The sequence below is a fragment of the Microtus ochrogaster genome, chromosome 22, assembly GCF_000317375.1.
Source record: "Microtus ochrogaster isolate Prairie Vole_2 chromosome 22, MicOch1.0, whole genome shotgun sequence".
Lineage (NCBI taxonomy): Eukaryota > Metazoa > Chordata > Mammalia > Rodentia > Cricetidae > Microtus > Microtus ochrogaster.
This window is the reverse complement of record NC_022023.1, coordinates 78,999-91,936: the sequence shown is the minus strand read 5'-3', so window position 1 is coordinate 91,936 and position 12,938 is coordinate 78,999. Positions and strand designations below refer to the sequence as shown.

Genomic DNA, 12,938 nt, shown 5'->3' with positions numbered 1-12,938 from the left:
TGGGTGGGTCCCTTTATGTGTGCTGGCCTTTACCAGCTGAATCCCTGGAGTAGCTCAGGGGCATGAGGTGAGGACGGGCTTGGACAGATGTGAGAGGGGAGTTCCCAAAGATGTTGCCATCTGTTTTCTCAACAAATACATCGCCCCTAGATGGGCGAGGCCCCTGTTCTGGAGCTGGTGCATCTGAGGGGGACAGTACAGCAGTAGATGAGGTCGAGGGGTGACTGGTGCCATGAGATGGTTGAAAGTGATACTGAGTTAGCATTTGAGTTCAGGAAAGACCCTCTTTAGAGGTGACATCTTAGGAGAAGTGTGAAGGAAGTGAAGAGGCAGTCTTCAGGTGTCTGAGAGAACTGTATTCCAAACGAATGCAGCTCAAGTGGTGTGAGACCACTGCCCTCAGCCACTGGGAAAGAGAGGGCTCAACAGCAAGAACCTGAGGCCCAGTTCCACCAACAGACCAGTCAGGAAACCCTACAGAGGGGAGCAACAAAAACTGAGGATTCTTTTATAGAGAGAGGTATATCCAGGCCAAACACAGCAGCGCAGGGATAGAATCCCAGCATTTGAGAACCTAAAGCTGTATGATCTCAGATTCGAGACTGGCCTGGGGAATTTAGTGAAACTTTTGCCTCAAATACATACATGCGTACATACATACATACATACATACATACATACATATACATACATACATACGAGAGCTGGAGAGATGGCTCAGCTGAGGTCCTGAGTTCGATTCCCAGCACCCACATGGTGGTTCACAACCATTTGTAATAGGATCTGATGCCCTCTTCTAGCATGCAGGTATATATACAGAGCACTCATACATAAAATATAAATAATTAAAAAATAACAGGAGAGTGCTAGGGAGGCATTTCATTGGTAGAGGGTTCACCTTACACTAGGCCCTAAGTTCAATACCTACCAAGGAGGCGGGAGGGTTAAGGCATCCTTTGGGGGGGGGGGGACTGGCTTAGTCCAGGATGAATTACTATCTCCAGTCGAAAGTAATGTTTGTCCTGTTTGGGAAAGAGGCATGAGACACCTCAGAAAACTTGACCAGTGAGGAAACAGCAGACACTGTGAGAACAGGGTGCCTGTGGAGTCAGAACCAGGCATGCTGCCTGCCAGACCTCAATTTCCTCAACCATTCAGTGATGATACCAATGGCCCTGTCTGCTATCCCCTTAATCCTCTGTGACAGGGATTGTTTGGTGTGAAAGACATGATTTTTATGGGCCAAGTTCAGGCAGCTTAAGTGTGGTAGTACCCAGTCTTCTCACTTTGAAAAGCCCCTTCAGGGTGTTGTGAGATCTCTGGGAGCAGGACAGAGCCAGACAGCCCAGACTCCGTGTTCTCTGCCTTATCTCCTGCAGCTGCCTCTGGGAACTGAAGGATTGCCAGGCGACCTTGCTCCTAGAACCTCCATAGGCACCAAAGGAACCAGGCCCAGCCACTCAAGACCATGGTTGGGCTTCAGCCTTCAGAAGTGCCTCCGACAACAGTTGTGAAGTTCCTAGGGGCTGGCATGGCAGCCTGTTTTGCTGACCTCCTCACCTTCCCCCTGGACACTGCCAAGGTCCGCCTGCAGGTGGGTGCCTTTGGCCAGCGGTTGTGATTCATGAGGAAGGAGGAGCTGCTTCTGCCCAGCATCAGCCCAGGTGCCAACTTCCTCACACAGAGTTGGCGGAAGGCCACTCCACACACTGCTTTGGTCCCTACCACCATCCCTCAGGACCAAAATAATCCAAATACCTAGATATGATGTGGCTCTTTACAGCTTACCTAACTCTGCTTTGTAAACCGTAAAGGCTAAAATAAAAGTAAGGCAGTAACGGTGTGGGCTTGGGTGAGCCGCTTTCCATCAACTATAAGATGGAAGGCAAACCAACCGCTCCAGTGTGAGAGCGGCTTTGTGAACTGTACCATCCTGCACACAGAGCCCCTCCTTCCCCAGTCACCCATCAGCTCCTCAGGCCCTGCACTTGTCCCTCAGATCCAGGGGGAGAACCCAGGGGCGCAGAGTGTACAGTACCGCGGCGTGCTGGGTACCATCCTGACCATGGTGCGCACTGAGGGTCCCAGGAGCCCCTACAGCGGGTTGGTTGCTGGCCTGCATCGTCAGATGAGCTTTGCCTCCATTCGAATTGGCCTCTACGACTCTGTCAAACAGTTCTACACTCCCAAAGGAGAGGACCGTGAGTGCCAGCATCAGGGACACCCAGGGGTGGGTGGGAGCTCAGCTGGCCTGTGGGTCAAAGACATGGAGTGGTCCAACAAGGAGAACTGGACGCGGGGAAACTGGTGATAGACACTGGCAAGATTTTGACGGTGTTAAGTGCTCACGGTTCTCTCTGCCATCTCCAGACTCCAGCATCGCCATCAGGATTTTAGCAGGCTGCACCACGGGAGCCATGGCTGTGACCTGTGCCCAGCCCACAGATGTGGTGAAGGTCCGATTTCAAGCCATGATACGCCTGGGAACTGGAGGCGAGAGGAAATACAGAGGGACTATGGATGCCTACAGAACCATTGCCAGAGAGGAAGGAGTCAGGGGCCTGTGGAAAGGTAAACATGGTACCCTTGGGCAGAGCTTTCCTATCCTGAGGACTGAGACAGGGAACCCAGCAAGCAGGAACTCCCAAAGCATGGCTCTCCCAAAGAACACCCAAATACAATACCCCACCTGACACAGGACCTCAAATATTGTTCACCTTACCAGTCCTCCCCTGCGTAGGCCAGCCTGAGAGAGACAGAAATGAACACAGGGTGTCCCCTCCTCCTGGGTTTACTGCAGAGGGACTAAGGAAGCCAAGGTGCAGCTTACATCACAGGCAGGGGGCCAGGAGGCAGGCCAGAGGTGGGAGAGGCTGAGCTGGATCCAAAAATCACTTGGTCTCAAAGACCAAGATGTAGGGACAGAAGGGGAAAGCCTTCAGAGGACAGAGCAGAAACAGAAGCGTGGAGGAGCACAGCTGTGGAGCCAGTTGCAGTGAGATGAGTGAGGGGACTTCCTTTGGAATGAAGACCGTAGAGTCCCCTGTGTTTAGCCCTTGGCAAATGCCAGAATCCCTCCTGTGCTTGGACCACCATTCCCATGAATCTTTGCATGAGAAAAATGGCCCTGTGGTGTTTAAGAGTAGGACACCCCAGTCACAGTGCTGCCAGTGTACTCTCTTGCTGGTGTCCCACGCATGCCAAACCTCCCAGGGTCCTGTCATACATTCTGTCATTGTCCTAGGGACTCAGCCTCCCTCTTCCATGGAAAATTTCCTTTCCTGACTGCTCTGGGTCTCCAGGAGGCATGTTGAAATGTTGACAGAGTGCAAACTATGCTCCAAATGCAGCCAAGCAATGAGCATCTGTTTGTGAAGGTACAGGAGTTTGATAGCTGATAACCACAGAAGGAAAGTGGGATCTACTTGGCTGAGGTGTTGTCCTCTGTCCAAGTCCACTGCTATTAGAGCTCAGTACCCAAGCTGGAGCATTGCATTCATCAGTCCTCCCTGCCTTCCTAACAGGGACTTGGCCCAACATCACAAGAAACGCCATTGTCAACTGTGCTGAGATGGTGACCTATGATATCATCAAGGAGAAGCTGCTGGACTCTTACCTGTTCACTGGTGAGAGTGGGTAGGGAGACAGGAGTGGGTATCACTCAAGAGGCATCAGGGATCTAAAAAAAAAAAAAAAACAGAGCAAGGAGCAGTACCCAGTTCAGGATTATGATGAAGAAAGAGGCCTAGGCTAGAGGCCAGAGCCCTGGGTTCCAGGGCCAGCACCATACTCTGTGTATTTGTGACAGTCACTTGCCTTCTCTGACTTCAGTTTCCTAGAAGAAAAAAAAAAACTACACAGCTTTCTTACTCAGAAATGAGAGATGCTAGGTTCTAGCTTGTGAAGACTAACCAAGAGCGTTGATTACTGTGCTCCAGGTCAAGGTTGCACTGGAGATGCAAAGCTTACACACTCCATTCCTGGAATTTGTTCTTCCCTCCCCTTCTACAGACAACTTCCCTTGTCACTTTGTCTCCGCCTTTGGAGCTGGCTTTTGTGCCACAGTGGTGGCCTCCCCAGTGGATGTGGTAAAGACCAGATACATGAATGCTCCCCCAGGCAGGTACCACAGCCCGCTACACTGTATGCTGAAGATGGTGGCGCAGGAGGGCCCCACAGCCTTCTACAAAGGGTAAGCTGTCACCTTCTGCCTTTACCACTCTTTCCAAAAAACTTGAGCTCTCTCTCTTCCTCTCTCTCCTGTCTTCTCTTCTTTGTCCTTTTCTCCCTTTTTTCTCTGAGTCTCGTGAATTTCAGACCAGCCTAGAGCTTGCAGTGTGGCCAACAATGACCTTGACATTCTAATTCCCCTTGGCTCCACCTCTGAACCCTGCACACACACCTGGTGCAGGGGTTATACCACCACACCTGGTTTTTGGAGTCTTCTTATCCCAGAAGCCTAAGAAAAAGTAGGCCATGACTAGATAAAATTATTGTCTCCAAATACTTTGGGCAGGGGAGATTTTTCACCCCTGCTGCCCTGACCTTCACCACCACACTCATGGCAACGTGAGTGCCATTCTTCCACACCAACACTCAGGCTTCCTGTTCCTGCATGGAAGGATTATCATTATCACCATAACATGTTATGTGTGGTGTGTGTGTGTGTGTGTGTGTGTGTGTGTGTGTGTGTGTGTGTATCATGAAGTTGGTGCCCTCCTTCGACCTTTACATGGGTTCCATAGTTCAAACTCAGTCCAAGGGTGTGCATCTGTGTGCACAGCACCTTAGCCCATGGGGATGCCTTCCTCAACACCTGTATAATCTAATCTCAGCCACCCTTGCCGACTAGTCCAAATGCCACCTCCTCCCTCACACGTGTTTCCCTCCTCTCCCTGAACATCAGTAGTACTATTTGATCTACTTCTAGTGTAATTTCACCTCCTACAAATTCATCTTCATGCTCCTTGGAGCTGAGGCCAGTGACTCATCCATTTTTATCATCTGAAGATCCAAACACAGAGCAAGTATGCAATAGTGTGGGTTGCTCATCTTCATCCTGAAAACCAAGTCCCTACGTTGAGCCTTGTATGAGGTACTTTATGTAGGGCTTTGCTACAGCCCTCTGAATTGGGTAGTAGTCCCCACAATGCGCTTCAAAATGGAGGCCCCAACACCAAGGCCACACCCTATCCCACTGGTAAGGTCTTTGCTTGGCTCCCACATTGTTGCCTTCAGCTAGTATTTTCTGGTGTGTGATGTTTAGTTGAGCGCAGCAGACCAGCAGAAGCCACAGAGGTTCTCATGTCTGGAAATGGCATGCTCAACCTGTTACCCAACACCGTTCACCTGAGTGTTTTCAGCTTGTGACTCAGTTTATTCTTTCACTTGACAAATGTTTATTGAACATTGTGTGTGTGCCAGGATCTGCCCTATGCCTCCCTCAGAGAATCATAGACAAGGTGCTGGCACACCCAGCTTTACTGTCCTTATTTCTAAGACAAGGCACCTAAAGTTGGAGCAGCTAGGATTTTAGCCCAGGTTTGGCTTGACTCTGGTGTGTGGATAATATTGCCACAGTGATATAATCCTCATATGAAGGTTCAAGAACAGCCATGACAAGCTGGTTAAAGTAGGGCTTTCCTTGAGTTCAAGTCCAGCCAGAACTACATAGTAAAGCCTTCCCATACCCTCCCCAACAAAGGAAATGCCATGGTACTTGGCTGCCATGCCCAAATGAATCCTACAGTACGAAGAGCAGCCTTTCAGACTGGAAAGACAATCCAAACCGAGGGGACAGCAATGTGTTTAAAGGGACAGAAGAGGGCCTGGCATCCCCAGGGCATGGTAACTTGATCCCACAGAACCCAGGGGGACCAAGAGGGAGCAATTGGACAGTGACTGAGCTGAGGGACCAGAGGCCAGGATCCTCCCCGCCTCTGAGAAGCAGGGTCAGATGGACCTCTCCCCCGGGTAGTGGCTGAGCAGAGCTTTCTGGAGACTAACTGATTTCTGGTGCCATGGTCCCTCCACCCTGCCCCACATCTACTTCCTGATGTCCTAGGCTGGGCTTTCTCTGGGTGGAAATATGCATGTAAATAAGCCTAAAGCCCCTAGAGTCAGGATGAGTTGGGTCAGACAGTGTGCCTCAACCCTACAGCACTACTTACCAACTTTGTGGTTTGAGGGCCTCAGCCTCTCTGGCCTCAGTTTTTAACAAAGGACAAGCAGCCAGCAGAGTGAGCCTACAGACCTCTGAGAATTAACTTCCAAACACGGTAACCTGCCTTAATGATAGCTATTGTTCCTTTTCTGATTCCGACTCCTGCCTAAATTCCCTCAGCAGTGACATCAAAGCCAAAACAGATCTCAGAAAAGAATTGTGACAAGCAGCCTTCAGATAGCATGGAGACAGCACAGGTAGGTGTGTCTGTGTCTCCTAGCCCGGTCCTCTTCACGAGGTAATTGTTTCTCTCCTCAGATTTATGCCCTCCTTTCTGCGTTTGGGAGCCTGGAATGTGATGATGTTTGTAACCTACGAGCAGCTGAAACGGGCCTTGATGAAAGTTCAGGTATTGCGAGAATCTCCATTTTGAACAAGGCAAGTGGGCCACTTGTTGCTTTCCTCATCAGAGGCTACCTAGAATAGAATCAAACCGCAGCTCTCTGCCTGGTGGGCCCAGCAAACTCAGGGGATCCTGGCCCACAAACAACTCTGTGCTCCTTGCTGACTTGAGAAACTGAACTAAAAGAGGAGGCAAGTTTCAGCCTTCCGTGTTTTTGTTTTTCACTGACCTGATGGGAATTAAATTATATTAATTTTTAGAACCCTTCCGGTTTGATGCCTAACATTTAGGCAAGAGAAAACAACATCAGATTCCTTTGGACAAAAGGAGATTTGCCGGGGGCTGGAGAGATGGCTCAGCGGTTAAGAGCACTGGCTGCTCTTTCAGAGGTCCCGAGTTCAATTCCCAGCAACCATATGGTGGCTCACAACCATCTATACTGAGATCTGGCACCCTCCTCTGGCATGTGGGCATACATGGAGGCAGAATGTTGTATATATAATAAATAAATAAATCTTAAAAAAAAAAAAAGGAGATTTGCCAGCTTCCCTGAAATGTGGGATTAGACGGTGAATAAAAAGCAGGAAAGGTTGCAAGCTTTGGGAAGATCAGCTCACTGGATACCCCAGGGATAGTTGCACTTCACTACAGGCTGCAGTCACCCAGACACATCTGCCCTTCTGTACTGAATCTGCCAAGGACTCCAGTAGGATGCTGGGGAAAATGAGAAAGGAAGAAGAAAGCATTGAGTCCATACAAGCAAGGCTGGCTGGGCCCACCCAGGACACTAGAGGACTGAGGATGTATGGTGGATCACAGCCCCTCCCTATCTACCTCAGGGTTTTGGGAGGATCAAGAGAGAAGCAGGGCATGGAAGCACTTTATAAAAACAATACCCGTCTGCAGTTGCAAAGTGAAGACAGTGGTTTAGGAGAGGTTTTGTCCAGAGAGGAAGCCTGAGGAAAATGCATTTCTTGTGGTAAGGCCATCCACACCAGCATGGTGAGGACCACAGATGACGGAAGCCGTGGGAACCTGCTGTCTGGTGACCTCAGAGGGCTGTGGGTCAGGACCCACAATCTTTATAAAATTCTTAAGGAAAATAAGAACGACTGCTTTCCAGCCTTCTCTCAAGTCCTGTTTGTCGGGGTGGCAACAGACCCAATTCCACCCTCCTAGACTTCCTTCTTCTCTCTCACTGCCTTTGCCTACAGAGACAATGCTGTATCTGATAAGCTTTCAGCCTTTCATCTACAAAAGGGACGGCTGAGTACAGGACCAATTTCCAAGCTTAAGACTGCGCATCTGGCAACAAAAACGGCTCAGTGGGTCCAATCCGCAGGACCCACATGGTGGAAGGAGAGAATTCACTCTTGCAAGTTGTCATCTGACCACCACACGGGCACCCACGCATGCATGTGAATGTACATATGTACAAACACAACAAACAGAGGAATGAGTACATAGAAAAGTATAACTGCACATGGCGGTTTGTCCCCCAGATGCCTCAGGCATTTGAATACTTGGTCCCCAGTTGTTAGTGGCTGTTTGGGGAAGTTTAGAAGTTGGGGCCTTGCTGGAAGAAATGTGTCAATGGGGATTGGCTTTGAGAGTCCAAAGACTCGTGCCATTCCCAGTTTTTCTATTTCCTGTTTTCAATTTGACATGTGAGTTCTCGGTGGCTGCTCCAGCCACTGTGCCTGCTGTCAGACCTCCTTGCCAAGATGGACGCTTTCTCTCTGGAACTGTCAGCCCCAAATAAAACTTCCTTCTCTAAGCAACTGCCTTGGTCATGGTGTTTTATCACAGCCATAGAAAAGTAACTAAGACAGTGCACATCTTTCAAGCTGTGTCTTACACTGTCACACATGTGATATATAATGTCTCATCTTGCTTCTCCGGAGCTTGGTTGGCTCTGATGGAAGTCAGAAGAGGCTCCATGCTGGAGATGGACTCACCTGCTAGAGCACTTTCCTAACACGCACATCCCAGAGTGACCCTCAGCACCACATAAACCAGACGTTGTGACACTCTCCTGTGATCCCAGCACACAAGAGGTAGAGGAAGGTGTGGATCAGGAGTTCAAGGTCACCCTGAGACCTGGTCTGGAAAAGAAAAAAGAAAGAGCAGAATCAGTCTCCAAGCCTCATCCTACCTCACTGGACTAGCCACAGAGAGCCTTTGCTTCTCGGTGTCAGTGACACCCCTGCCCCACTAGAAACACCTTGCAGGGGAGGAGATCAGAAAGATGGCTCAGCAATTAAGAGCACAAGTTGCTATTGCAGAAGACCAGAGTTCCTAACACTCACATGGCAGGCAGCCCATAAATGCCTGTAACTCCGGGTCCAAGGGAATTGACCCCACCCCCGTCTTCCTCTGGCACTGCACACACACACACACACACACACACACACACACAGAGGTCTACCTTCCTCTGGGCTGAGATCTTTCACACTTTGTTTGTTTGCTCCTCCTCCCCTGCTCTTCTGTCCATGTTTTCCCTACAGCTCGGGCCCCGTTACCACTACCACGTCACCTGATTTGATTGCCCATCTCCCCACATCCCTTTCTTAAACCTTTTCTCCTGTCATGGTCTGGTTTCTCCTTTATATTTTATTGCTACACCACCCACCCATCCCTCCACCCCACATGCACAAACACGAATCCAGGCACACACACTGGAAGTTAGACTCTATTGTGTATATAAACAACTGGGCATTTGAAGATGAATCAAGGTCTTTCTGGGTAGCCATGGGATATTAAAAGCAGCCAAGGTTCCCATGACAACATATGGGGGAGTCCTGAGAGAAGTATTTGTACAACTGACAGCTCCTACAGTCTCCACAAAAATGGTTGGATCAAAGCAGTTGTGTCTCCACACACACACACCACACACCCTACACGCATACCCCCCCACACACCCTATACACACCATTACCACATGCTTAACTTCAATAGTAACAGCAACATGGCTCACATGTCTACTGGACTCAGGAACAGCAGAATAATTCCAACTGGGCTCTGATCTCTGCCTTCTTTGGGGAAGATGTGGGGTTTGCTCCGAGGTCACTACCACTACAGCCAACATAGGAGAAGTGTTTGGCAGCTATTGATCAAGTAGCTGAATGCCTGCCCCCAGTAGCTTCAGCCATTAGAAGAAGAGAACCAAACTGGTGGCTCAACTACAGTCTTTGCTTCTTAGTTCCAGTCAAACCCAGGCTCTGTAAAACCTGTCTCTAAAAGAAGTATGTGGTGATGAGATGGCTCAGTCAGTAAGGTGCTCTGTGACAAAATCATGGAGACCTGAGTTTGAATCTCCTGCACTTCTGCAATTGCATAATTTCAATGCCAAGGAGGCAGACACAAGAGGATGCCTCGTCTTCAATGACCAGACTGACTAGTCAAATCAGTGAGACCCTGTCTCAAAACTAAGACAGACAGACATGGTAGCACATGCCTTAATGCACTTGGGAGGCAGGGACAGGGAGATCTTTGAGTCTGAGGCCACCTGGTCTACATACCAAGTTCTAGGCCAGACAAGGCTATGAAGTGAGAACCTGTCTCAAAAACGGGAAAAAAAATTTAAAGATGGAGAACAGCCCCCTGCCCCATGACTGTCTCCTACTTGCTCACAAGGGCTCCATTTTCTCCATATTCTAATCAGTGCATATTACTTTTGGGGGTTTGAAATAATAGCCATCTTGGTAAGTATGAGGTAGCACCCCATCATGGTTTTGGTTTGGATTTCCTTAACGACTAGTGTTGTTAGTCATCTTTCCAACTCTGTCCCAAAATGCCCAGAATAAATCAACTTTATGAGGAGGTGTCTCATAGGCTTCCACTCACTCACTTGGCCCAGGTGTTCCGGAGGCCAGTGGTGATGCAGAGGCACGTGGCATCAAAAAAGGAGAGATGTACATAGATAGATGATAGGCAGACAAAAAGTTAGATAAGTAGATAGATAGATAGATAGATAGATAGATAGATAGATAGATAATAGATAGATAGATAGATGGTAGATAGATAGAAGATAGATAGATGATAGGTAGATAGATGATGGATAGATAATAGATAGAGAGATCATAGATAGATGATAGGTAGATAGATGATAGGTAGATAGATAGATGATAGAGATAGATAGATAGATAGATAGATAGATAGATAGATAGATAGATAAGTAGACAGACAGACAGTAAGAAACTGAGTCTTTGTATAACCTTCCTGCCTCAGCCTCTCAAATGCTTAACCAAAAGTGTGAGTCCCCACAAGCTGCTTTGCCATTTGGCTCAACTCTTTGATAGGAAATCTTTCATCAACAATTGTCAAAGTCTAATTTTAGTATCTTAGCAGCTTCCTAAACAAAGAACTCATATGTTTAAAAACACTGGCAAAGGACAAGTATGGAGTACAAAGAGATTTTGAGAAGCAGAATTCCATGTCCACATCATAATAAAAATATAACTTCACAAGTAAGAACAATTCAGTTTTTTCCCTGAGTCTCCTATACTGTGGAGGGAGGCTTCCTTGATTTAGACCCTGCAACCTGCAGTAGAGATCTAAATGAAGTTACATGTTGGAGCTGACAAGACAGCTTAGCAGGTACATGCACTTACAGCCCGCTTTGACTTTGGCAGGCATACCACACTCTGTGCACCCTACAACTTATGTAATTTTTAAAAATTAAAAACCTCCAAAAACAAAACTAAGTTGCTTCCTGCTTGTTGCCATGGCTCCTTTCCCCTTTGAATCCAGTCAATCTGAATAGGATTTCTCTGTGTATCATTCTCCAGTGGGACACCTGCAAGTCGGAGTTCTATTTTATTGCCCAAAGATTTAAAATGTCAAAAACTAGCAGACAGCCGGGTGTTGGTGGCCCACGCCTTTAATCCCAGCACTCGGGAGGCAGAGGCAGGCGGATCTCTGTGAGTTCGAGGCCAGCCTGGTCTACAAGAGCTAGTTCCAGGACAGGAACCAAAACCTACGGAGAAACCCTGTCTCGAAAAATCCAAAAAAAAAAAAAAAAAAAAAAAAAAAAAAAAAAAAAACCAAAAAAACAAAACAAAAAAAAAACCTAGCAGACATATTTTAAGATTAGCATAATTTTCTAACATATTTTGTTATTAATTTTTGTTCAAGACAGGGTCTCCCTGTGCAGCCCTGGCTGTCCTCGAACTCTCTCTGCAGACCAGGCTGGCCTCGTACTCAGAGATCCGTCTGCGTTTGCCTCCAAGTGCTGGAATTAAGGTTGTGTGCACCACCACTGCCCAGCTAGTAGTTTGTAAAGAAACCAACTTTTACCAGACAGGAGGCATATGCTTATAATCCCAGCAATGGGGAAGCCAAGGCAAGATGTTTGCCTTGAGTTCATGGCTAACCTGCAAAACATGACCAGTACCGGGCCAGTTAGGGCTTCACAGCAAGACCCTGTCTTAGACTAAGGAAGAAAAATTAATTCAACTTTAAACAAGATGTGGGGGCAGCATTTGGGAGGCTGAGGCGGCATGACCATCAATTAAGGAACATCATGGGCTACGTATTGACACATGGTTTTAACAGATTTTTTTGTTTGTTTTGTTTTGCAACTTTATGTATATATTCACCAAATTTTCTTGACTTAAGTACAATTGCCAGGCTGTAGTGGACAAGGAGAAAAAGAATCAGATAATGTCGAGGAGAGGAATTGACAGCATCCACTCAATATTTTTCACAAGAATTACCAGATACTTTGGAAATGTTTGACTTTCTCATGCTGATATTTATTACCTGATAGTTTCAATTTTCTCTGTCATTTGTGTGTTTTTGACAATCTTTTGAACTTTACAAAAGAAAAAAAAGAGAGATAATCTCTAGGAGAGATAATCTCGGAATCCATCCGAAGGACAGCAGGATGTCTTTGGCATTGAAATTCTCTCTTTCTAACTAGCAGAACAAGACCCCGGTATGCAGGCCTTTGGATCCATCTGGATCTCCCTCTCTACCACAGCTGTGGCAGTCTCTTCACCACAGCTGGAGTCAGAACCCAAGGCAAAAGGCTGAACACCAGGTGTCTCCAGCCAGGTGACTCTAGAGGTGATTCCAGCCATCATTATCCCCTGGCATCTACTTCCTGCAGTGTAGTTATCCAGCCCCTCCCAGCTCAAGCCCCCTCAGCATTCCTGCAATAATTCCTACTTATTGGAGGGGGGGGGGAAGCGGCACATTATATACCTGGTTCCCAAGTGGCCAGAGTTTAACCCAGAGTGTGCCACTATGTGGCATTACGAAAATTATTTAATCTCTCTGGATTTGGTTTTGTTGTGGAGTATCCACTAGGGAAGATGGTTCATGCCGATTACTACCCAGCTTTATTCCAGTGCAGCACAGAACCATTCT

At 47.7% G+C, this 12,938-nt stretch overlaps 1 protein-coding gene and 1 long non-coding RNA gene across 2 annotated transcripts; one reads left to right on the top strand and one right to left on the bottom strand.

Annotated features, from left to right (window-relative positions):
- The first annotated feature begins 795 nt into the window (after window positions 1-795).
- On the top strand, window positions 796-6,915 carry Ucp3 (uncoupling protein 3). Its single transcript, XM_005357499.3, has 6 exons — window positions 796-1,594; window positions 2,000-2,201; window positions 2,371-2,571; window positions 3,525-3,626; window positions 4,012-4,192; window positions 6,482-6,915. Exons 1-6 carry the CDS (start codon window positions 1,469-1,471, stop codon window positions 6,594-6,596), a joined length of 927 nt encoding a protein of 308 aa, XP_005357556.1. The 5' UTR covers window positions 796-1,468; the 3' UTR covers window positions 6,597-6,915.
- LOC113457331 lies at window positions 2,433-8,601 on the bottom strand. The gene is made up of 3 exons (XR_003377929.1): window positions 8,525-8,601; window positions 3,617-3,679; window positions 2,433-2,487 (listed from the first exon to the last, which is right to left on the bottom strand). It is a non-coding gene; the product is annotated as an uncharacterized LOC113457331 (long non-coding RNA).
- Window positions 8,602-12,938: the final 4,337 nt, after the last annotated feature.